Source organism: Tamandua tetradactyla, chromosome 10, assembly GCF_023851605.1.
Source record: "Tamandua tetradactyla isolate mTamTet1 chromosome 10, mTamTet1.pri, whole genome shotgun sequence".
NCBI lineage: Eukaryota > Metazoa > Chordata > Mammalia > Pilosa > Myrmecophagidae > Tamandua > Tamandua tetradactyla.
In genome coordinates this window covers 22,621,840-22,649,268 of record NC_135336.1, presented here as the reverse complement: position 1 = coordinate 22,649,268, position 27,429 = coordinate 22,621,840, and the positions used below count along the sequence as shown (strand labels likewise).

At 35.3% G+C, this 27,429-nt stretch overlaps 1 protein-coding gene and 1 non-coding gene across 2 annotated transcripts in view; both read left to right on the top strand.

Moving 5' to 3' along the window:
- Positions 1 to 27,429, top strand: part of SLC49A4 (solute carrier family 49 member 4) — a 118,400-nt gene that overhangs the window by 83,027 nt on the left and 7,944 nt on the right. Inside the window, exons 5-7 of the mRNA XM_077118147.1 lie at positions 1,402 to 1,510; positions 8,770 to 8,837; positions 12,225 to 12,352. Of these exons, the coding sequence (XP_076974262.1) occupies positions 1,402 to 1,510; positions 8,770 to 8,837; positions 12,225 to 12,352 (305 nt within the window). The remainder of the gene's footprint in view (positions 1 to 1,401; positions 1,511 to 8,769; positions 8,838 to 12,224; positions 12,353 to 27,429) is intronic.
- Positions 15,782 to 15,852, top strand: TRNAS-GCU (transfer RNA serine (anticodon GCU)). The gene has a single exon. It is a non-coding gene; the product is annotated as a tRNA-Ser (tRNA).

Genomic DNA, 27,429 nt, shown 5'->3' with positions numbered 1-27,429 from the left:
CACTCTGTTCCAACCAGAAATAGAAGACTAATAACCCCAGTCTTAAGGAAATTTAGCCTAAAAGAAGAGGATACTGGTTAATATTCTAGAGATTGAAATCTCAAGTATTATTTATAGATTAATTACTAAACCTAGAATTTCCTCATTCTTTAGTAACCTTTTCAATGCTTCTGAAGACGTTAGCCACAGTTTTCTTGTGTTCAGCCATAATGATATTATGAATGATGTAAAAAGGGAGCTGTTTTAATTGCAGGTAGTTTCAGGGAGATGAAATAGAGTGAAAGGATGTCTTTAAAGTAGAAATATCTTTGAGAAATATATTTCTGTAGGAGCTTCTCTGTCCTAATATGATGATTTTTGTGAAGAATTTAATATTTAAGTTTTGCCTTTATTTGATATTCTTTGGGGATATCATTGATCCTTCAATCATAGCATACCCATCTATACTTAAATCATTTCTAATGTGAAAGCTCAATGTTTTCGTAGTAACAATAAGAGAATAAGGGGCTGGACCCAAAATTAATATTCAGAAACCAACGGAGTGCATCTATTAAAACTACAGCATGTTAGCAAAAATGTCCTATTTACCATTCTAACAGAAAAGATAAAAATATCTTTTCTAATAACACTGACAAAAATTGTGACATTCTATATGAAGAAATATTTTAAATACTTCTAAGAGGCACAAATGAAGATATGAATAAATAAAATGGTTATTGGATCAGTAGACTGAAAGTCAAAATGATGTCAGTTTTCCCTAAATTAATCTAAATTTTATGTGATTCTAAATTTTAAAATACCAATAAGAATTTTTTCAAACTAGACAAACTGATTGTAAAATTCATATGAAAACAGGTAATAGCACTGAAAAATCTTGGAGAAGGAACAAGCACTACCATATATTAGTGTATTTTATAAAAACCACAGTGTTTTAAATGGCAAATAGATAGGCAAACAGAATAATATGTCAATTTCAAAATATTGAAAATTCAGAAATAAACCCATCAATTTAATAAAGATAGCATCTCAACAAGAACTCTAAATAAGGGGTATGGTGGGATGAGAAATAAATTCATTTATCAACAGATATTTATTTGGATTCATTCAGTAAATGCTGTTGGTAAAATCAACTATATAGAAAATTTATTTCCTTGAAATAATGATAGTGATTCATCTGTATAATAAAGTAAACATTGATCAATTTTATACAATATCACAGAGGATTATTCTTATAAAAATAAAATTTTGAAGAGCCTTGAATTTATTAATAAACTGACAAGTATTTCCTAAATTTGATTTGATGTTCTATTTCCCAAATGACTTGTATCTTTCTTGAGTGAATAAAAGTTTAATTCTAAGGTTTGATATGTAATAACATTTTCTTTCACTTGTTTTTTACAGCAATTTGAGATTTTTGATGATTGCATTAGCATATGCCATACCACTTGGAGTATTTGCGGGTTGGTCTGGAGTTCTAGACTTAATTTTAACACCAGTGCATGTCAGCCAAGTAAGTATTTCTTTAAATGTTGTAGTTATTTTAGCTCTTTTAAAATATAAATTTTGGTTATATGTTATTTTAGTTGTTAATTCTGCAATACATCAGAAATGCAATATGCCGGAAATGAGCTGGCTTTTATAAAGGGAATTTATTGTTATAAGATAACAGTTCTAAACCCATAAAAATGTTCAAACTAAGGCATCCAGATAAACATACCTGAACTCCAAAGAAAGGCTGATGTCTGTCACATGAAAAGACATGTTCTGGCATCTGCTGATCCTTGTTCCTGCTTCCATCGCTTTCAGCTTCTGAGGCCAGTGGTTTCCTCTCTAATCGTTTGTGGGCCTTCACTTAGCTCCTCCAGGACACAACTCTGTGTTCTTGCTTGCTTAGCATCTCATGGGAAAGCACATGGTGACGTCTGTTGGGTTCCAAGCATCCTATCTAGGCATCTTCTCTCTCTGTCAGCCCTCCAAGCACCTCCATGCATCTCTGTCAGCTCTGAAGTACCTATTCTCCAAGTGTCTGCATCTAAGGTTTCTCCAAATTGTTTTCCCTTTTAAGGGACTCTAGTAAACTAGTCAAGACCCATCTTCAATGGGTAGGCTTACCTCTCCATCTAATCAAAAGGCCACAATCACAATTGGGTGTGTCACATCTCCATAGAAGTAATCTAACCTAAAGGTCACACCCACAGCTGGGTATGTCACATCTCCTGGAAACAATCCAATCAGAGTTGCCCACCATAAACAATAGGTCTGGGCCCACAAGATTAGATCAGTATTAAAACATAGCTTTTTGGGGATACATGGTAGTTTCAAACCATCACAGATACGTTGACTCAAGAAAGGCCAATCTGGGAAGGCATGTGGCTGGCACCTGCTGATCCTTTGGATTCTGGTTTCAGACAGCTTCCCCAGGGGCATTTTCTTTCTGCATCTCCAAACATCTCTGTCTGTGTAGGCTCTCAAGCTTTTTCCAAAATGGTTCTCTCTTAAAGGACTCCATTAAGCAGATTAAGACCCACCTTGAATGGGCAGAGACACAGCTCCATGGAAACAACCAAATCAAAATGCCCCACCCTAAACAATGGGTCCACCTCCACAAGATTGGACCGGAAAAAGAACATGGCTTTTCTGGAGTACATGACAGTTTCAAACTTGTCTATGTTGTACCACCTGCAACACACAGTAAACAATAAAAAAGTATGAGACATGCAAAGGAAAAGGAAAATGTCACCCCTAGTCAAAACAAACAAACAAACAAAAAAAAACAGTCAATAGAAATCAACTCCTAGATGTCCCAGAGTTGAATTTAGAAGATAATGTAACTCAAAACAGGAGACAGACAGTTAACTCAAAATGAGAGAGAGAGAAAAATGCTCATCCCAAGACCATAAATATATTCTCCTTTAATATAAGTTTGTCGTTCAACACAGTAGCCACTAGCTGCATGTGACTGTTTAGTTCACTGAAATAAATTTAAATTTAAAATTCCCTTCTTCTGTTGCACTAGTCTCTTTTCAGTCATTCCATAACCACATGTGAGTAGTACCAACCATATTGCACAGTGCTAATTGCAGAAAGTTCTATGGGACTATGCTATTTTAGAAGGGTCATAGTTATACCTGTTACAGTTAGTCTAGAATTGATTTTTGTACTTGAAGATCATTCTTTCTTCCATTGCTCTTTAGTGCCATTTTTGTCAAAATCAAGTCTGGGATTTTTTTCTTTAGTTTCTTCTTTGTGTCGATACCAAATTGGCTTAATTATCCTAGATAATTAATATAAATTTTTATATCCAATAGAGCAATGTTCCTCTTTGTTGGGACTTTGATTAGGATTTTTTAATCTATAAATCAGTTTGAGAAGTACCTTCTTTATGAATACTGAGTCTTCCAAAATTATGATCATTGTATCTTCCTTCATTTACTTAGGTCCTTAATATTTCACAATAAAACTTTACAATTTTCTGCATTTTCATTTAATTAACTTTGGTTTATTTAATTTTCATATATTTAATTTATTAGATTTATTCTTAGATATTTGATACTTTTTGAAGCTTTTGTAATTGGAAACTTTTAAAAACTTCGTTTGCTATTTACTGGTTGTTTTAGTTTGTAAGCTTTCAGAATGCAATATACCAGAAATGGAATGGCTTTTAAAAAGGGGAATTTATTAAGTTGCAAGTTTACAGTTCTAAGCCTGTGAAAATGTCCAAATTAAGGCAAGGCTATGAAAATGTCCAATCTAAGGCATCCAGGGAAAGATGTCTTGGTTCAAGAAGGCCAATGATGTTCAGGGTTTCTCTCTCAGCTGGAAAGGCACATGGCGACATCTGCCAGCTTTCTTTCCAGGCTTCTTCAATGGCTTCCCCAGGGCTCTGTCCATTCTTTTGGCTCTGTTGGTTCTGGTGACTCTAAAGTTTTTTCCAAAATGGTTCCCTCTTAAAGGGTTCCAGTAAGCAATTCCACCTTGAATGTGCAGAGACACCTCTCAGTGGAAACCATCTAATCAAAGTTTACCACCTATATTTGAGTGGGTCACATCTCCATGGAAATGATGAAAAAGATCCTACCCAGCAATACTGAATGAGGATTAAAGGACATGATTTTTCTGGGGCACACACAGATTCAAACTGGCACACTGGTATATAGATACAATTGATTTTTGCAGATAATTTGAATTACAGTTGACCTTGAATCCAGCAATCTTCTTAAACTCACTTACATATTTCTACATAGATGTTTGGGTCTCTCTACATATACAGTCATATTACTTGTGACTAATGAAAAATAACTGGATAAAATATACTTGATAAAATTCATCATGGAAGTGATTGTATACTTTTTTTCCTATTTTAAACTATTAATGTGATGAATTACACTTACTGACCTTTGTTTGTTAAAAGACCTTGTGTTTCTGGACTAAATCAAAATTGGTGATACATTACACTTTTTATATATCACTGGATTTAGTTTATTAATATTTTGTTTAGCATTTTTTCCAACTGTGTTCATGAATGAGATTTACCTGTCAGTTTCCTTTTTGTCCTATCCCTGTCACTTTAAGTATCAAAGCTTTTGCTGGCCTCAAAAAACAACTTTGGTTGAAACCCTGTGTCTGATGCTCATTTTATCTAGGGTATAGACAGATGAGTAAAAAATATGGATAAAAAATAAACAAATAATGGAGGGACAAAGGTTAAAATAAATTGGGTAGATGGAATTAGTAGTGGTCAATAAGAGGGAGGGGTAAGGGATATGGTAAGTATGCATTTTTTCTTTTTCTTATTTCTTTTTCTGGACTGATGCAGATGTCCTAAAAAATGATCATGGTGATGAATACACAATTACGTGATGCTGTTTTGAGCTACTGATTTAACACCATGTATGGATTGTTTATGTGTTTAAATAAAAATATTTAAAAAAAATAACTTTGGGAGTGTTTCCTCTTTTTCTGTTCTTCTGGAAGACCTTGTATAAGACTGATGTTTTCTCTTGTTTTTCCCTGAATCTTTGAAGAATTCACTGGTAAAACCATTTGGCTATATGATTTTGTTTGTGAAAGGGTTTTTAATATGAATTCAATTTCTTTAATAATTTGAAATTATTCAGATTTATTTATTCTTGTTTCAATTTTGCTAAGTATACTTTTCAAGAATTCATCCAATTCATCTCAATTTTCATACTTTTCAGCATTAAGTTCTTCACAGTATTATCTTATACTTTTATTAGGTCTCAAGGATATTGTCGTTCCAGATGCTTCGTACATGTCATTCCGAATATCGGCTATTTGTATCATCTCTCTTTTCTTTTTCCTTGATCAGCTTCACCTGTGGCTTTCTGTTGTGTGTATATATTCTATATCATTGATTTCTAGTTCTATCTTTATAGCTTTCAATTCTGTTTTTCTTTTGATTTACTTTACTCTCTTTTTTCTAGCGTCTTGATAAAAATACTTCAATCTGTGGTTTTTAGCTTTACTTTTCTAATATATACATTTTAAGGTTTCACATTTCCTTTTTTTAACTTTTTTTATTATATAGAATAACATATATACAAAGAAAAGAAATAAAGCAATAGTTTTCAAAGCACTCTTCAACAAGTGGTCACAGAACAGATCCCAGAGTTTGTCGTGGGCTACCATATGATCCTCTCATGTTTTTCCTTCTAGCTGCTTCGGAATATAGGAAGCTAGAGGGCTTAAATATTTTCTTTATCATCACAATCGGCTTTTTTTCTTCTTTTTTGTGAAAGATAACATAAATACAAAAAAGCTATAAATGTTGAAGCACAGCACCACAATTAGTTGTAGAACATATTTCAGACTTCAACATGGTTACAGTTTCACAATTTTAGGTTTTTACTTCTAGCTGCTCTAAAATACTGGAGACTAAAAGAGATATCAGTTTTGTGATTCAGCATTCATATACTTTTGTTAAATCCTGTCTTCTATGTATAACTCCACCATCACCTTTGATCTTTCCCCATTTCCTTTTAAACATAGCTTAATCTACATTTCACAAATTTTGCTAAGTAGTATTTTAATTATCGTTCAGTTCAAAATATTTTCTAATATCCATAGTGTTTTCTACTTTGAAACATGGGTTATTTTGCCCACAGTCTTAATTTACTTAATTTCTTATTTTATTATCCACAAGTCTCTAGTTTTCTTTCTTTTTCTTTTTTTTTTTTTTAACATGGGCAGGCACCAGGAATCGAACCCTAACATGGGCAGGCACCAGGAATCGAACCCAGGTCCTCTGGCATGGCAGGCAAGCATTCTTGCCTGGTGAGCCACTGTCTTTCTTTTTTAAAAAATTTCTAACTGGACTGATTGAGATGTGATCAAAGGATCTAGTCTGTGTTTATATATGATCATTGTGTTCTGCAATTCATGGATATATTTTTTTATATAAGTAATTTAGATTTCTTAATCATGTTGTTTACATCTCTATTTCTACTCATTTTTGTCTCATTGTTCTATCAGTTACCAAGAGAATGTTAAAGTCCTACCTAATATTATGAATTTTTCTACTTCTCTCTTTTATTTCTGTCAATATTTGCTTTACTATTTTACAACTACTTTATATATTTTAAAAAAAAGTAAATGTCATGAACAAAACACAGAGTGGAGGACTAAAAGGACAGGATTAGTTCAGCCAGTGGTTCTCAACCTGACAGCAGGACGCTTCTCTTCGGGGACCCATGGAAATGTCTGTGGGAGCCTAAGCACTAAGGGGTCTTGGACAATGGATGCTGAAGGCTCTCAATGAGAAGGGTGGTCTTGAAGAAATGAGAATTGTTTTGCCCTAGATGGAAATGGCATGAAAAACCATAGTGTTAATTTAAGCTTCAGGATGATTTCTTTCTCCAGAGAGAAAGATTTGTATTTGTTTCTGGCAGCAAACATTAAAAGAGCAAAGATCAGTGTAAGGTTATTGTACTACTTAGAGTAGGCTAAGTTACTCTGAGAAGTAGACCTCAAAATTCTGAGGCTCAAGAAAGGATTATTTCTCAATCTCATAGCAATGTAAGATTGTTTGTATCATCACCTAGGACAGTTGTCCACAATTTGGAAGACAGCTCTTTTCCTCACACTGATTTAGAGATACAGGCTTCTTCCAGTCTGCAAGTCTTCTATCCTCTCGGACCCTGTTATTACATTCATGATTGAGGTTAGATGACCACGTCCAGATTCCAGTAGGCAGAAAGGGAAAGAAAGCATGGAGGAGGCATAGAACTGTCTTCCCTCTTGTAGCCTGGAGGTGAGACACCTCACTTCTGCTCATTTCCAATAAGAGGAGTTAGTTACCTGGACGCATATAACTGAATAGGAGCTAAGACAAAATCTAGCTAAGTGCCCAGGTGAAAGAAGCTAACATATTTGGAGGACAGCTGCCAATCTCTGTCACAGGTTTAATGAAAAAATAAGACTAGAAAAATAATGAAAGGTAGAAATTAGTTTGGACAGCTCTCAAGTACCAGCTCAATTTTGGACTCTGCACTGTAACTACAAGGAAAACCAGTAATTGTTTTTATTTATTTATTTTATTTTTAGCATGGGCAGACTCTGGGAATTGAACCTGGGTCTCCAGCGAGAATTCTTGCCATTGAGCCACTGTCACATCGCCCGCCAGTGATTGTTTTTAAGCAGCGAATTGGAGTGATTGGGATAGTTCTTCTGCCAGTAATGAGCAGAATATATTATGGAGACCATTTAAGTAGCTTTTATAGGAGTCCAGGAGTAACAAATAAGATAATAAGCCAGTGTAGGGGTTGTGAGGAGAGGAAAAAGGGGACAGAATGCACCAATATTGTTAGGGTCACATGTAATTTTTTGATAACAACAACTGACATGTATTGAGCACTTGGCATTCATTAACTTATTTAAGCCTCAAACAAACTTTATTATCTCTATTCTAATATGGAAAATGAGCCTTAGAGTGCGGGTTAGGACAGCAGTCTATTCAAAATAAGAGTTAGAGATACATGAATGATGAGGAAATACAGCCTAACATTGCTCTGAAAAAATTTGGCTATGAAGGTAGGAAAGAGAGGATAATAGATGATTGGAGAAGCATCATCAGCTAATATTAACAACTAATGTTTATTGAGCAGTGACTGTATGTCAGCCACTGATTTGAAATGCTATATGCAAGTTGTCTCATTTAATCCATTTTACAGATAAGAAGACATCAATTGACCAGAGGCAAATAGCTAGTAAATGGCAAGGCTAGGAAAGTTTTCTAGAAACAGACATGCATTTGAAACTTGACTCAAGTTTTCGTTCTCTGTGCATTCTCCCCCAGGAGTTCAACCCCACATTTTTCTCTCTCTCCTCTGATCTCTTAATACGTTTTTAATTGTTGTCAGATATTTTAGTACTTAAATTATTTGCTGGTTGTTTTGGGTATATTAGTTATATTTAGAATTTTGAGGTCAGTGAACCATCTTTTGTGCTTTTCCTATTTTCTCAAGAGTTCCTAGTACAGTATATACTACAGATATGTGTGAAAAATACTTGCGTGATGACAATGATTGTTTTGTTGATTTCATTATTCCAATAAAAGTTAATCGAGGGCATATTTTATAGTTAAGTTTGCATAAGTAGTCGCATGTGTCCTTTCATTTTATTAAATAGTATTTCCTAGATTTGTTGCCATTTAGCTATTAACATATTGATTAAAGAGGATTTTTTTTTCATTCTTTCTAAATTGTAGCATGATAGTCTTGTGTTAAATACTGTCTGCCCCTTTCTTGACAGGTAGATGCTGGCTGGATTGGATTTTGGTCCATAGTTGGAGGCTGTGTTGTTGGGATAGCTATGGCAAGGTAAGAATATTTTATGGTAAACATATGAATGGACAAAAGAAAAAAAAGTTCCATCCCCAGGTACGCATTAAAAATTCTGGAAACATTAAATAGACAATGGTGACAAAAGGACACTTGCTCAGGCTGTAAGAACATTCATATGCAGTAGATAGAATTTACTGCTACAAGAAACCTCAGAAGTAGCCCTTCCTAAAATGTTTCTTGGAGAGTAGAGACAGGTTGCCAGTGTAATTAAATTTCTCTCAGTGTTATTAGGGAACAATATGTACAAATGAAACCAAAAGAGAGTGATATAACAATAAAAGCAAATTGATTATCATTGCGAATAGAAAAGAAATTGAAAAAAAATCATTTCTAAGAGCAGTTCCAGAACTTCCCATAAAAAGGCAGTGTCCAGCTTAGTAGATATTTATTACTGCTCTTTTTTTTGCAGGTATGTCTCTGTGGTTATCCATTTTGATAGGAAATGTCCTTAAAGACTTGCAGTTTCACCAAATTCCCTTCGATCCTAACCCATTATGACAACATATTCTTAGACTGAGTTAGAAGAAAAAAAGTCTCATTTGTTCTAAACAAAGAAAAGCAATGAAAGTATCACTTAGGTAACTGCCCATAAAACTACACTTGTGTTTTCAAATAAAATATTCATCCATTTCCGAAATCATTTTACCCTGCTTAGTTAAAAGCAAAATTAGGCAGATCAACGTTACTAGGAAGGGAAGAATCTAATTATATATTTTGGGAGATAAATAAGATATTTAAGTCAACTTGATAGCTAAATACTTAAACATAATTGACATAGGGCAATATAACTAGACCTTTCAGCTTGCATGGTGTTTCTGGGATAGTGAAAGAATAAATTGACACTGTAATTTCTAAATCATTTTTTCCTGAAGTTGTTACAAATTAGGAAAATTTAAGAATAAAACTAAAAGCTAAGGAAGATAGCTATTTGTAGAAAATCACTACACGGCCACTGAAATACATCAACCTATCACATTTAACACGAACCATAATTTTTCCAGTTAAATTGCCCAACCAATTTTAATGAGTCATCATTGATCAAGCCCTATTCTAAACATGAGTAAGTCAAGGAGGAAACCATCATGTATCAGAAATGCTGGCTCATGTGCTCCTTCTCTTTATTCTCTATCTACTAACTCTCAATTTTTACTATATACAGCTAGAACTGGAAGGAAAAATTAGAATGAGGACATTTCTGTTTTTAATTTACTGAAATGAAAGTTCCCAAAAATACTGCCATTACCCTGGGATTTGAAATCAACTTTAGGTATCTTCTGGGCCTAAGATCATTTTGTTAATTTACAGAAAAAAACATGCATAAAATACAAACTTCCCATACCACCTTGTTCTTAATACCTTGCATTAGTGTGGTATATTTGTTGCAGTTGATGAATATAGTACTATTAACTATATTCATGTTTTACATCAGGGATCACTGTTGTACATCTTGTGGTTTTTGGTTTTTAGGTTTTATTCCCATAACATATATACAACCTAAAATTTCATTCTAGGTTTTAACTTCATTCAAATATATAATTCAGTGCTGTTAATTCCATTCACAGTATTGTGCTACCATCACCACCATCCATTACCAAAACTTCTCCATCTCCTTATAGACATGAGTGCTTTGGGTGATTTTTTGTAATCATGTTGCTAAAGGGCTATTTGGTACTACTTTAGTTCTGACACTATACATTGGTGGTGTTAGCCCATTTGAAGAGATTGAGTCTCTAAAAATAGCGGACTGCAGAGGTGAAGTTTTCTCTGGGATCAGGCTGTGTGAAACTTACTAGCTATTCAACTTAACTCTGATTTGAACCGGAAAGCTGTTTTATTCTTTCATACATGATCATCTGCCTATCTGATGAGTAAGTTAATGCAGCATACCCAAATATAATTCAGAAAAGTGTTTGGTGAGCCTGGAATTAAAACTAAGCTTTTTGGATATTTTTAGAAACATTACTATCAAGCCGTGTTTTTAGCATGTACAAGTACTTTCTGCTTTTGAGCTTTCATAGATGAGAATAAACCTAAATTGCTGAGCAAAAGTGCGTCCACTTTTCCCACCAAAAGATGGCATCAGCTCTCATAGGAAGTCATTTTAGTTTAGATAACACTTAACAAACGTGGTTAGCCTTATCATGTCAGATCAGAATAAAACAAAAGATTGTATTGAAATTGTTAAGGACAGTCACATAGTTACAACAGAAATGAAAGTTTAAAAAGTTACAGTGGAGAAAAAGCATGATAAATACCATACTTGAGATGGGATCCTTTTTTCCACAGTTTAGGAACAATTCTGAAGACGAGAATAAATTATGGTTCGGCATAGCCAGCAGATTGTGCCTATACAATCAACAATTAATCATCAGATGAAAAGAAACAATTGGCAAAATGGAAAATGTTTTAGTTATAACTGAAGGATAAATATGTCTACCAGGTGTATGCATTTTAGTTTAATGTTAATTCTGGGGAAAAAGCAGGGATTTCAAGAAGAGAAAATGCTATAAAACCTCAGTCACAAACTTTGTTGAATAGTATTCATTATTCCAGATGGTACATTCTTACCCTGATAAAGCTTACAGTCTGGTAAGGAAGACAAAATATAGCCAAGTAAACAAATGACAAAACTAGAGAATTTCCAACAGAGAAAAATGTTATGAAGAATGTAAAACAGCATGTGGTGATGGGATGGGGATGGCCCCTTTAGACTGGGTGAGCATGGAGGACCTCTGTGAGCTGAGACCTGAATGACCTAAAGCATAAGCAAAGGTAAGTCAGGTGAAGGCCTGGGGGTTCCATCAATCCAGGCAGACAGACTGAGTACAAAAGCCCAATACAGCCATGGGAAATGGCCTTAATGGGTACGAGAAACAGAAACAGCGCCATCCAGCGGGCGCGTGGTGAGGCAAAGGGAGAGGAAAGGCAGGAAACAGGCCATGTAGGGCCTTGAAAGCTGTAGCGCAGGCAGTAGTATCATTCTGAGTCTGAATTTTGGAAGAAACATACTTGCCAGTTTATGTCAACAAGTTAGCCTGTTTTCTAAAAGTAGAAGTAATATGTGCTCATGATATTATAGAATATCATAGAAAAATATAAAGAAAATAAAAGTGGCATTTTAAAACTTGGAGTTGTAGCTCTTGGTTTGAGTTATAGATCTCAGAGATAACATTTTGTGTGTTTCGTGAGAGAAATAACATTTATCAAAAAAACATGAGTTAAAAATATAAAAACCTTACTTTCAGATGAATGCATGGAAAATTCTTCAAGGCAGCGTTGATTAATGATTAATGATCGTGTGTCATTGAATGAAATGGTAGGAAAGCATCTGGCTACAGTTAACAGAGCACTGTCTCCTTTCAGGTTTGCAGATTTCATCAGGGGTATGCTGAAGCTGATTCTCCTCCTCCTGTTTTCTGGGGCTACGCTGTCATCCACGTGGTTCACTCTGACCTGTCTGAACAGCATCACCCACCTGCCTTTAACCACAGGTGAATGCAGACTGCTTTTAACTTTGAACAAACTATTTCCAGTTCACAGAAGTATGGTTATAGATGCTACCCTGCTTTCCATAAATGATCGTTAAATATTAAAAAGAGAGTTGTGTTAATATCCCTTGTACAGCCATCAAACCATCATCCCATCTAGAATCCAAGAAACAACTAAAAATATTGTAATAGGAATGTTTTGGCAATTGGGAAAGAAGTATAGTCGTTAGCTTGGTCTTATTTAGCAGGAAAAAGTTTATATACATAAAAACTTCATATTAGAACATAATAGAAAGGGTGTTTTTTTAATCTGGTTTATAGTCATTACATCATTATTAAACGTGTAAGGAAAATGTAACAAAGATAGAAAGTTACGGGGTTTGATGTACACTTAAGTAAAATTTTTAGAACCAGCACAAATATGTTCATTTTATATTTAGTCCCATTTATATCATCAATGCAAAACAGTTTACTGGAAATATGTACTGGAAGTACATTGCAGTCAGTTTACTTATCAAAAACATTTGTAGCTGCTGTTGTTTTTATTGTTGTTGATATCACTTTGGCATGATACAAGTTACTACAAATTTAGCTAAAGTGACACAAATTTATTATTTTACAATTCTGTAGGTTAGAGGTCCAGTACAGGTCTCATTGGCCTAAAATCAAAGTCTAAGCAGGACTGCATTCCTTTCTGGAGGCCTCGGGGAGAATCTATTTCCTTACCGTTTCCAGCTTCTAGAACCTACCCACATTCCTTGGTTTGTCACCCCCTTCCTCCATCTTCAAAGCCAGCATTGCTGCATTTCTCTGCCTTTCTTCTGTAGTCATATCTCCCCCTGAACTCTCCTTTTCTGCTCCCCTCTTATACTTTTAAAGACCCTTGTGATTACGTTGGGTCCACCCAATAACCCAGGATAATCTCCCAATGTTAAGGTTAGTGGATTAGCACCCTTAATTCAATCTGCAGCCTTAATCTCTGTTTCAGTTTGTTAAAGCTGCTGAAATGCAACAGACCAGAAATGGGTTGGCTTTTAACAATGGGGATTTGTTAAGTTACAATTCTGTAAGTAATGGATATGTCCAAATTAAGGCGTCGACAAGAGGATACCTTCACTGAAGAAAGGCTGATGGCATCCGGGTTTCTTCTGTCATGTGGGAAGGTGTCTGCTGCATCCTCATTCCTGAGTTCTGTTGCCTTTAAGTTCCATGTGTCCTTGTTTGCTTCTCCAGGGCCACCTCTCTGTGCTCTCTGGGTCCTCAGGTTTTATCTTTCTCTCTTTCTGCATCCTTCATTTGGTTTCATATCTCTGCTCTCTGTATGTCTCTGTGTCTTCTTTTATTCTCTTCATAGAGGAGTCCAGTAAAAGGATTAAGACCCGCATCTCCATGGAAACAACCTGATCAAAGATCCCACCCATAATTGATCTGTACCCACAGGGATGGATTAAAAGAACATAGGCTCAGGCAGTACAGCGGTGGCTCAGTGGCAGAATTCTTGCCTGCCGTGCCATGTTCAATTCCCGGAGCCTGCCCATGCCAAAAAAAAAAAGGCTTTTCTGGGTTACTTAACAGACTCAAACCAGCACAAACCCCTCCGCCATATAATTTCAAATAGTCACAGTTCCAGGGACTTGGACATGAACTTCTTTGTAAGGGCCCTTATTCTGCCTATCACAGGATCTTTTTTTTTTTTTTTTTTTTTTGGCATGAGCAGGCTCCAGGAATTGAACCCGGGTTTCTGGCATGGCAGGCGAGAATTCTGCCAGTGAGCTACCATTGCCCACCTTATCACAGGATCTTTTTAAAATTACTGACAGATTATTTTACAAAACAAGACGATTCTATTATTCCTTCTTCCTCTAACAAAATACTGTTTTAGATTAAATTTTATGCCATTTGCAAGTAATATTCAGCCACATTTCACACTATGTGTTCAGTTTTAGCACTATTTGTTATAAAAGTGGTTAACAAACAAGCACTTGTATGAACCAGAGTAAATAAGAGTCTCAAAGAGATACTATATAGGGGCCTTGTTGCCCAATAGCATGTACAGTATGTTCCATAGAACCCCTTAGTGAGAAGGAGGGGGGTTCCTTTTGTCTACATATAACTAAGGAATATTCCCCAATTTGGATCTGTATACTCTGTAATAAACAAACCAGAAACTTTTGTAGCAGAGGCATCAAATCTTTCAAAAACAGCTACTTATTTGGGAGTTCCTAGCACTTTTTTCCTACAGGTAATAATAGGGCAGTGGGAAGGGTTGCCTTTTACCCACAGTCCCCAGTCTGTACCCTGGTGTGCCACAGTAAAGTCGCAAGACAGTAGAGGATATTCTAAATTTCCAAGAGAAATGTAATACTTAGCACCTCTCAGATACTGCACAAACCTCTAGCTCAAGAATTCCCAGTTTCAGCATTAGATCTTGCTATATTCTTCTTGATGACATCATAGTTTTGTAGAGTTGGACAGCTGCTATGATGAACATTCCACCCTGCACAAAAGTCAGTGTGGTATATGAACTGAGGGTGGTGGTGTCCAATCTGATTCCAAAGTTTGAGAAAAGGTATACGGTGACCATCGGGTACACATATCCCATTAGTAAATGTGGTTAAGAATGAAATAAAAATACTGTTTTTCTTTCAGTGTATGGGTATTATATTTAAATGGCTACGAAGTTGTTATTATGTACATATTTATTAAATTTTTTAGACCTAACTACTTAATAAACAGATTGTGAGAATTTCTTTTGGCCTAGGGGTACCATGAAAAAATTACTGAGATACTAAAGATGCCAAGAACAAAGAAGGTTTGGAAACCTCTGCTCTGTATCATCACACTGGAAATCCCTATCTTTAGTACATGAATTGTTTTGCATGAAAAGCTGGTTGCCTGGAACAATCATTTTTGGAAACTGTGTACTTTTTCTACACTAACATTCCCATATTGAGGTTTTGAGCAATATTGGCAAGTATTCTGAAATTTTTTTTAATTTATTCTAATACAGTTTCATAATTTAGCAGTTGTACAACATTCTGGTAGAACAGTTTTAGTTTACAACTCTTCTTATTCATGACATTACACTCAGATTTTTTTGGTATACCGTATGTCAAGTCAGCATCTGTTCAATTTTACAAGAACATAGTTATGGGTACACAATGAGCTGAATTCTTTCCCTTGAATTAAGTATAGAATATTCATTATAAGATAATACATTCATTAAATTTTATACATTTTCTATTTAACATGATAAAATTAATTTTATCTCTGGGTAGAGGCATTAAGGATGAATTTAATTTTTGACCTCCGTATTTTATCTGAATCTCTGTTATGGGCATGTTTTGCTTTTATATTCAGAAAAAAAAGTATATTTTTGTTTGGAAAATATTATACATCTTTTTAAATCTTAAAAGAAAACTGATGGGGGGTGCAAAGGTAGTTCAGTGGTAGAATTCTCACCTGCTATGTGGGAGACCTGGGTTCGATTCCCGGTCTATGCATTTCTGAAAAAAAAAAAAAAAAAAACCAGACAGACAGACATTTGATATAACTGAACTTGGTCAACATCATGTTTTCCCAGTCTGTCATTGAAAATAATTACACTAGACAGAGAGAAAAACAGGATTCTAAATTAAATCAAGGCCAGAATTGAAAGGTTGAGTTTGATGTGGCCATCTTAACAACCCCTTTATTTATAAAGGCTACTGTTGTTTTCAGTTGCAAGTCAGTTTTTGAATCTCACTTTAGATACTCCTGAAATATGCATTTGTAACTTATAAATACAGGGGCGTAGGACTAAATTTGTTCACAGTCATTCTTTGAATTATCATAGAACGTTTTCTCTTTTCTGATACTTAGCACTTAATATTACTTGAGTCTTACCTCCCCTACCAATCTGAAAATCTAGAGCATGAGTTTATGCCTTATAAATTCTGTCCCCTCCCTCCACCCCAGCACCTAGCACAAGCCCCCAGGCATGAATGAGTGAATGGTTTATATATTATTTCTATTGTGAGCCTCAGTAAAAATGACCTATTGCCAATGATAGGCAACAACCAGAGGTCTCTGTTTATTATTCAGCATTAGCAGTAGGAAGGCAAAAGGGCACATTTTAATGTTACTGCGGATAATTTGAATAAATCTGTCTCAGATACTCTTAATGCCTTGGTAAAACTCTGACCCAATTCCTTTTAAGCAAGAAAGGTTTCAAGAAAGGGAACTTACTACAAAATCTAATTATCGACAAATCTAGACCTTTAGGCTGGTATTTGAAGTCAGTAATGGCAAATTCATGTTTCTTTTTTGCTAGAGTCATTCTTACCTTAATCAGGAAAATATCTCATCTTTTTTCCCCTATCCTAGCAAAATTAGTATTTCTGTTATTGTTTTCTGTACATCCAGAAGGATCTACATGAAAAGTGTTTGAAAATACATGTATTAATCATAATTATTGACATAATAAAGTAAAAGCTATTTAATTTTGTTTAACCCAATAAGTTCTACTGCTGTCTTATTAAAACCTTCTATTGTAATCATTTTGTAATACATTTCTATCTAAAGGCATACTATTTTGCTTACATACATCCTCTTAAATGCTATCAATAGTATGCCTTTTTTTCCTTAGGAAATCTCAATATTTAAAATTGTGCTATATTTTCATAAAGTAAAATATTCAAATAAATAGCTTCATGACAGATAATGTGAATTTCAAAATCCTGAAGCTTATGTTACAACAAAATTATAGTAATACATTATTCACGTTATCTGAGAACTAGACGTCTAGCCCTATTAGCCACAACGCACAGTCATTTTTTATGGAACAGATGAATGCTTTGAAAATGGCATTTTGAAAAATATTAGCATTTTGCAGTTGAATATGCTGAAACAATATAATTTGGCTGTTTAACAGACAGAAGTTGCCTTAGGAATGGTTATTCATCTAACTCAAGCTATTAGAATGTCCAGATGGTGATGTCAAAAAGAAATACTGACTAGGGGATGAGGGGAAGATTAGCTAGGCACAAGCTTCAGGAGTGATAGGTGATCGCATGCTGACACCAAGTGATATCAAACGAAAGAAAACATACTCGATTGTGTTAAAAGGGTATGTGACATATGATATACATGGGCTTGAGAATCTTGTTGTAGTCAATTCTTGGTACTTGCAACGGTCTACAAAGAACACTGTGAATCCTGAATTAACAGAAAGTGCACCGTTGATCCTAAGGCCATTAGGTTTTTTTTCGCATGGGCAGGCACTGGGAATTGAACACGGGTCTCCGGCATGGCAGGCAAGGACTCTGCCTGCTGAGCTACCGTGGCCCGCGTGATCCTAAGGCAATTAAATGCAAGGTTCCTGTGAGCCTCTGGTCATAATATTTTCATCAGTGAATCAATAAATAACCTTGTTTTATGTGTGTTTTTGCTTAAAGACACCTTGTTGAATATTTATTTTTTATTCAATAACATAGAACTCATGGCCAAGAGTTCTACAACTCATGCCTGAACAAAACTTCTCTAAGATGTATATGTATTTTCTCCATAAGGCATATCACAGCCTTCTTCACTTAGGAATACAAGCCAGCACTTCAGCATATGTTGGGGGCCATTTAAAATGGTGAGATCACTAACAAAAAGCACAAGAGTGTGAAAAATGTGGCACTAAATACACCACAAAAAGGACACTTGTTTATAGCATGAGAGCTGAAACAAGAAGGCAGAACATGGCGTTGTTTTACCTCAACTGGGAACATGCACATTGGATGACAATTTTTTTACTGCTCTGTGCATGTCCATAAATGACTGGGAACTTACTGTAAATATTAATTTGGGAGTTACAAATGAACTTTAGCATTTAGGTTAATTTGAAAATACAGAATTGACAAATAATGAGGTTCTACTGTATTTCACCTTTATTAAGGTAAATGTGCCCATTTTAATACAATGCAAAGGAACAAAAATATACACTTGCTAAGAAATGGAGGGAAATGAGAAAATTCATAAAAGAATGATGAACATGATTAATAAGGAATTAGGGATTTGGGACTTAAATGTAAGAAGTCTAAGGAGTGACTTAGGTACTCTCTTCAATTAAGAGAAGTGGCTAAAAGGGCTAAAAAGGACTGTTTCTTATGTTCATGGCTGACTAATCAAAGAAGAAAAATTAGTACATGAATTAAAAGAAGATGATGGATTTGTGTAAAAACTTCTAAATATAAGGATCATGAAATATTCAAAGGGCCTATTGAGGATGATCATGTGATATTTATCCATAGAGATTTTCAAGAAGAAAATCAAGTCTTCTAGCAGAATCTGTGGTTCTTGAAAGTAAAAGCCTTGACCAGGTGATCAGTGTTCCATGATTTAATAGTACACTGCCTTCTTCAGAGCCATAAATAATTCTTTGGGTACTTAAAGGTTACTGAGAGACCTACACCTATGATGTCTTCTTTCACAGCCAGACTTGAACTCTGGGCCCATTATTTCAAAGGATTGTTAGTTGGTGTTCTAGTTTGCTAGCTGCCGGAATGCAATATACCAGAAGCAGAATGGCTTTTAACAAGGGGAATTTAATGAGTTGCTAGTTTACAGTTCTAAGGCCGAGAAAATGGCCCAATCAAAATAAGTCAATAGAAATGTCCAATTTAAGGCATCCGGGGAAAGATACCTTGGTTCAAGAAGGCCGATGAAGTTCAGGGTTTCTCTCTCATCTGGAAAGGCACATGGCGAACACAGTCACAGTTTCTCTCTCGGCTGGAAGGGCACATGGCAAACAAGGCATCATCTGCTACTTTTTCTCCTGGCTTCCTGTTTCATGAAGCTCCCCGGGAGGCATTTTCCTTCTTCATCTCCAAAGGTCGCTGGCTTGTGGACTCCGCTTTGCAGTGTTGCAGCATTCTCTGCTCTCTCTGAATCTCTCCTTCTCCACAATATTTCCTGTTTTATAGGACTCCAATAAACCAATCAAGACCAACCCAAATGGGTGGAGACATGTCGTTCCCTAATCCAGTTTAACAACCATTCTTGACTAAATCACATCATCCAGGGAGATGATCTCATTACAGTTTCAAATATACAATATTGAATAGAGATTATTCTACCTTTATGAAATGGGATTTATATTAAAACATGACTTTTCTTAGGGGGCATACTTCCTTTCAAACCAGCACAGTTGGGGTTCATTTCTATGAGCTAACTATTTTGTCTTCCTACTACATGGGACTTCTAAATGTACAAAGCAATAGGCTGAGCCCCCAAGCTTGGGGTTTATACATATGAAGCTTAATCCCGCAAAGGATAAACTAAGCCTACTTAAAATTAGGCCTAAGAGTCACCCCCAAGAGAACCTCTTTTGTTGCTCAGATGTGGCCTCTCTCTCTCAGCCAACACAACAAGCAAACTCACTGCCTTTCCCCTGTCTACATGGGACATGACTCCCAGGGGTGTGGACCTTCCTGGGTGCGTGGGACAGAAATCCTAGAATGAGCTGGCACTCAGCATCAAGGAATTGAGAAAACCTTCTTGACTGAAAGGGGCAAGAGTGAAATGAGACAAAATAAAGTGTCAATGGCTGAGAGATTCCAAACAGAGTCGAGAGGTTATCCTAGAGGTTATTTTTATACATTAAATAGATATCACCTTTTTAGTTAAGGTATAATGGAGAGGCTGGAGGGAACTGCCTGAAAGTGCAGAGCTGTGTTCCAGTAGCCATGTTTCTTGAAAATGATTGTATAATGATAAAGCTTTCACAGTGTGATCATGTGATTGTGAAAACCTTGTGTCTGATGCTCCTTTTATCCATCCTATCAACAGACAAGTAAAACATATGGATTAAAAATAAATAAATAATAGGGGAAACAAATGTTAAAATAAATTTAGTAGATTGAAATGCTAGTGATCAATGAAAGGAAGGAGTATGTATGAATTTTTTCTGTTTTCTTTTTATTTCTTTTTTTGAATTGATGCAAATGTTCTGAGAAATTCATCACAGTGATGAATATACAACTATGTGATGATATTGTGAGATATTGATTATATATCAAGATGGAATGATCATATGGTAAGAATGTTGGTGTTTGTATGTTGTTATGTTTAATAATTAATTAATTAATTAATTTTTTTTAAAAATGTACCTGCCAGCCTTCATAGGACTAAACTGTGCCATCAAAGAGGCAAAGTACAGGACACCAGCAAATTAATAACACATGGGAAAGAAAATCATAGAATGAATATTGCAGCAAAGTATGCCCCACACTCTTTTGGCACCTTAGTTCCCTATATTGCATATTTTAGTTAATGGTAAGTCATGAAGGCCACAGCAATCATTTTTTAGGAAGAAAATATGAGGCATTAAGGGAGGCATAACTCAGTGATATAGAAATGTAATGTATATCTGTGTGTACACATTTTTATATATTCTGTAATCTATACATTCAAATGCTCAGAACCTATAAAAAACTATGTAGTTAACAAAAATTGCAAATATTTACTGTTCTCTTTACATATGGTCTTCATTTCCAAAAGGAGCATTTTCGCTTATAATACAAAATTTAATCTAGATTGTAGAAATATTTTTAATAAAAGCCTAATCTAATAATCCTCAGGTAACTTGCCTAATGTTATTATAAGCTAAATATTCCATCAATATGCACAATAATAAAAGCTTATCCAGTAAACTGGATTAGTATTATAAACTTATTCTTTAAATTTCTTGATTCTGATAGTTTATAATAAAATCTGTTGTATTCTTTTATAATGCTCCTTGTTTCTTAAAAGGGCTTTAATTAAAGTCTGAATTCTTATTCGGCACCTATAAGAATTTTGTTTTTAATATTCTGATCAAGTACTGTTACTTACATGTATTTGAGTTTGTTATTAATCTACTGAAATGGACCTTAGTCATCACCTGATATCGTTCAGTAAATGGATATCTTCTATACCATCCCAGATATATGTTCATCTAACTGCAACTTGAATACCTCCAGCAAGAGGGAACTCATTACTTCACAGAGCAGCTCATTCCATGTTGGACAGTTCTGGGGCCTGGGAAATTCTTCCCTTCGTTGAGCTAGAACTGACCTGGAGCAGCATCAGTCTCACAAAGCAAGTCGGCTCCCTCCCTCTTCCACTGATGGCCCTCGAAAGATTTGAAGCCATCTGTCATGTCCGCCTTCACCTTTAATGTACACACCCCCAGTTCTTACAGCCATTCCTCGTCAGATATGAATTCCACACCCCTTACCAGCCTCTCTAAACCTACCTAGCTTGTCAGGATCCTGCTTAAAATGCTCTAGTAGAATTTAGCACTTTTTTCTTGCTCTGTTCAACACCTGTACCAGTAGGCTGTGGCTTCTCATGATTAAACATAGCTTTTTTTTTAATAGAGTAGAATATAAATAAATAGCTTCTTAATACAGTGCATACAGTGGCTGCTGAGCCAATGGGTGTCTATCATATTCCGTTAGATTAGGAATGATTTGAGGATAGAATGTCCTATATACTCCTCCAGCATAGTGGCTTACACATAATAGGCATTTGATAAATGATTTGAATGTTAAACTTAAGTTATTTCCCTATTATATACTTAAGCGATGAGATTTTTTTTACCCGTTTTACATTTGTTATTACTAAACTTCGCCTTTTGATGCTCTCTAGTTTTGATTGCCAGCATTGTGCTGAATGCATATTTAGTAAACATGCCTTGTGTGACAAAACTGTTGAATAAAAGTCTCAGACAAAACAAGACTAGATACCACACCTGATTTGTCTTTTTCAGTCTGACACAGTGCTTGGTGAAAAACGTGCTAGAGTCCATAGGTCTTACTTGTATTATTTTTAGCACTGCTAATTTATATTGTCTCTAAATAAGTCATTTTGACTTTCAGAACTGCCAGCCCTTCATCTGAAAAATATTTATGTGCCTCAAATGGTTGATAGGATGATCAAATATAATAATGTATTTGAAAGCATTTTCCAAAATATTTTTAAACCATATAAATCCAAGATTATGAGGTTGATGTTGTTATTTATGGTGTCTTGAAGAGCTCATTAAATGTTGAGTGGAAGTAGTTCTTATCCTTATATGATATTTTATCATTTGTTTTATAACTGCTGATTGCCTGAAGTTTGGGGTTAATACAAATGTATTCATACAGTTTTGCTTCCCTAAAGTTTAATAATTTGGCTTGTCACTGGGAACAGGATTGTGGGGGAATAGGAGTCCTTTCAGGACTTTAATCTAATTCATGTGTTGAGGTACATGCGCTGTAACTGTATTTTATGCTGCACAGAACTTTGTTTTTTGCAATTTAAACGGCAGGCCTGTGAAATATTAGCTTCTGTAAAAAAAAAATCTGCATTGGCACTTAAATTGTTTGTTCTGCTAAATTGTCTTGAATTTTTAATTGAAAGACAGTTTATTGTAATTTTAGTATCAGTGCTATAGATAGTCAAGTAAACGTTTAATGATTGTGTAGTTTGACTCTTCTCTGACGAGGAGGAAATTATCGTGTCTCCCTGACTGTTAGTAGATGACATTCACCCTCCTGGATCTGCCAGACCAGCCTCTAAAGCTACTGTATAAGACTCTAAATTGAAAACTCAAATGGAAGTCCCGTTCAGACTCATAATGATCAGCTTCTACTTTATATATGCTCCAGGACACTACAGAATATATTAAATCATTCCTGACAAGGTTATCTTTCTCCCATTCTGCTCCTGATCTCAATTTAACCATTTGCAGTATAAATTATTTTGATTTTTTAGTGTCTGCAATAACATGATTTCAGCATGTCCAATAAGTATAAAACAACTTCTTGGTCATCATTTTTATAGTAGCACAAGAAGCAAACACCAAGATTGAGAAAGTTGAATGAAACTACTTGCTTTTTGATTACTGGCTTCTGAAGTTAAATCATCCATCTCAGCACTTTTATTCAATGTTGAATAAATGAAGTGGAAATATTTGTGTCCAGGATCTCACCCCTTGGGTGGGTTTTATAACTCCTGTGAGTAGACATTCAACTCGGCCAGCTCATTCAGTGGCAACCATTTAGCTAACAAACTCACATGAAGTAGAGTTGTGTCACCTGCCAATTATTAGTTTACAATGAAATTGCTCTTTTTTTATTTTTTGAATAGGTGATATATGCCAGTAAAAGATTCAAATTCAGATAGTACAAAAATTGGAAAAGGTATGCAGTAAAAAGTTTCTACCCTCCTGTTGTCCTCCATTTCCCTCTCTGGAGACAACAGTAGTTGCCAATTTCTTGTGTATTTTTCCAGAGGAAATCTATACATTACAAACAGATGTGTGTGTGTGTGTGTATTCCTTTTTTTAATTTTTGATTTTATTTATTTATTTATTTATTTATTGCATGGGCAGGCACCAGGAATTGAACCCAGGTTTCTGGCATGGCAAGCAAGAACTCTGCCTGCTGAGCCACTGTGGCCCACCCTATCCTTTTTTATAAAATAATTTTCTGCACCTTAATTTTTTGACATATTTGTATATTTTAGATGTTGTTAATATCAATACATACAGAATTACCTCATTTTTAATGTTTGCATTATATATCTTCATTTGGATGTGTGATAAAATTTTAAACAACCAATCCCTATTGGTGGGCATTTACCTAACTTTTTTTTAACTTTTTTATTGTATAATATAACATATATATAAAGCAAAGAGAGAAAAAAACAATTGTTTTCAAAGCACTCTTCAACAAGTAGTTACAGGACAGATCCCAAAGTTTGTCATGGGCTACCATGTGATCCTCTCAGATTTTTCCTTCTAGCTGCTCCAGAATATAGGAGGCTAGAAGAAATAAATATTTTTTTATCATCACAATCAACTTTTTTTTCCTTCTTGTGAAAAATAACATATATACAAAAAAGCAATAAGTTTCAAAGCACAGCACTACAATTAGTTCTAGAACAGATTTCAGAATTTGGCATGGGTTACAATTCCACAATTTTAGATTTTTGTTTCTAGCTCTCTAAAATACTGGAGACTAAAAGAGATATCAGTTTAATGATTCAGCAGTCATATTCATTTGCTAAATCCTATTTCCTCTGTATTACTCTACCATCATCTTTGATCTGTCTATCCCTCCCTTTAGGGGTGTTTGGGCTATGGCCATTCTAACTTTTCATGTTGGAAGGGGCTGTCAATAATATGGGGTAGGGAGGTGGAACTAGCTTATGTTCTGGAGAGGCTGGGCCCTCTAGGTTTCAGGACTTATCTGGTCCAGGGACCCATCTGGAGGTTGTAGGTTTCTGGAAAGTTACTCTAGTGTGTGGAACCCTTGTGGAATTTTATATATTGCCCTAGATGTTCTATAGTATTTGCTGGAATGGTCCTGGCTGAGGTTTGGCAAGTTATGATAGGTAACAATGTCTAACTGAAGCTGGCATAAGAGCAACCTCTGGAGTAGCCTCTTGACTCTATTTGAACTCTCTCAGCCACTGATACCTAATTTGTTATACTTCTTTCTCCCGTTTTGGTCAGGATGGCATTGTTGATCCCATAGTGCCAGGGCCAGACTCATCCCTGGGAGTCAACTCCCATGCCGCCAGGGAGACTTTCACCCCTGAATGCCATGTCCCACTTAAGGGGGGAGGACAATGATTTTCTTGCTGAGTTGGGCTTAGAGAGAGTGAGGCCACATCTGAGCAACAACAGAGGTCCTCCAGAAGGAACTCTTAGCATGCCTATAGGTAGGCTAAGCTTCTTCACTATCTACATAAGCTTCACCAGAATAAGCCTCAAGATCAAGGGCATGGCCTATTGATTTGGGTGTCCCTAAAGTTTGACACAGTATCAGGGGATTCCTTGATGGTAAAATTTAACAGTTCCATATTTTTTTCTCCCATCCCTCGAGGGACTTGGCCAATATTTTCTGCTTAATGTACTCTAGGATGTATCCAGGCATTACATTAAGCTAAAAAGGATTAAAGGCCCTTGTTCTTATTCTGGGATCCCTGTGTTTCAATTGTTCATATGCATTTAGCTAATTTTTAATCTTTTCATGCTGCAAATAATATTGCAGTGAGTATTCTGTGTATACTTTTACCTGCATAGCTATAGGAAAAATTCCTAGAAGTAGAATTTCTGGGCCAAAGAGTAGGTACATTTTTAAATTTTTGATAAATGTTTCCAAATTACCCACCAGAAGATGAACTGTTTCTGGTTCTATCAGCAATGTTTCACCACAGTGGAAATTTTATCTTCCCAAAGATAGTTATTTATGTCTCTTCTTCCATGTCTCTCCCAGAATTTAGATACCAGGGAAACCAAAGTCAGGAGATGCTTAATGAGCATGAAATAAGGGCCAAGAGAGCTGAATGGTCTTGAAGGTTTTCAGACAGGGCCCCCCTGCTTCCATGGGCTCTATTTTTTGACATGATCCCTGTCTTTTTTTGGTGCAATGCTTGATAAAAATTGACAGAATCTATACTCTATTTTCAAATTCCATACCAATAGTTCCCTTCCAGCATATCCTTATCATTACATTATCATTCTTCTTCCTTTATTTATAACATGCATTTATTCTTTTTCTTACAGATTTTGTTTATTTTCATTTATTACATTGTAATTTGACTGATTACTCACACGTGTGTAGGGGTATGTATTTCTTCCAGAAGCAGAAACTTAGAAAGATGATTTCTAAACATGTTTCCTAAAATCAGCTAATTCCATCAGTGGTGTATAAATCTTTGCTCAGTTCCTGAGAATTACATTTCCTGGTCCTTAAATGCTTGATTTTTCCTGTCATTTACATTAATATTTTCTTGTTTTAAATTCCTAGATTTCTCTGTGTTTGGGTCAATAATCTTTTCTGCTCTGATTACCACTGACTGATCAATAAATTGTTATAAAATGTTTTGAAGATAGAATACTCCATAAAAGCTACGAGTGAAATTCCATCCCTTGAATTCCTAATGTACCATTGAAGAGTTATGTATAAGGCAGATTGTGTTGATTAATTTATGGGATCCATGACAGCAAATATACAGTGAGCCTGTTAGGTTTTGTTTTGTTTTTAAGAATCTCTTGAAATTGCTTGATATTTCAAATGGCATTTATTGTAACTAATAAATAATAACGCTTCCCATCATTCCTATAACTCAGGCATTGCATTAGCCAGCATGATGTTTTTTATTCACTGTCATACTTTTTCCTTCTTCTATACTTAATGACTACTGTCTTCTGCACAAAGAAAAGGTCAGAGTAAACAAAGTGTTATTTAAACAAACAGTTATTTAAGTGTTTAGAATATACTGAATATTTCATAATCCTGAAAGGCTAGCATAATAGGGGAGGGGTGGAAGTTAATTAGGGAAATTCTATTAGAAAACAACGGATACTACTGTTTTTTTATCCCTTCGACAATATCGTGGCCAGCTAATGATTGCAGTTCAATGAATCTATGAATACTATGAATAATATATAACAGAGTTGGGGTAACTCCCTCATTTTCTGCAGTTCCTGTACAGAATTTTCTTCTTAAATATTTTTCATAAAAGCATTTTCTGTGTAACCTTAAGCTTAGAATAAATTCTACTCATTATGAGTGGGTATGATGTGGTAATTAGTATAGAAAGAGCATTTTATTTTATTTTATTTTTGTATACTTTGTGGCGAGGGTCACATTTCACTTTCCATGCAGATATCCTGTTGTTGCAGCACCATTTGTTGAAAAAAAAAGAAATTTTTTTTTTTGGAGTGCATGGGCGGGGAATCAGACCTGGGTCTCTTGCAGGGCAGGCAAGTGTTCCACCACTGAACAAACAGTGCACCCCAGGAGGAGTGTTTTAGATTTCTAAGTAGGGTATCATTTTTTTTCTCATCAGTTCTGTTTTCACCATCTACTTAAAATTGATAATGGTTTATAGGCAGACAGTAGAAATAATAAAATTATTTAGAATGGGATACATTTACCTAAACACTCAGCATCCTTATGCAACAGATTTCAATACAGAATAGTAGGTTAATAGGCTTTTTATTGGCTAATCTGGGATCCTAACCACTATTAGTTATTGTTTCTAGGTGAAAATTCTGCGCTCCAAAAAGTTGC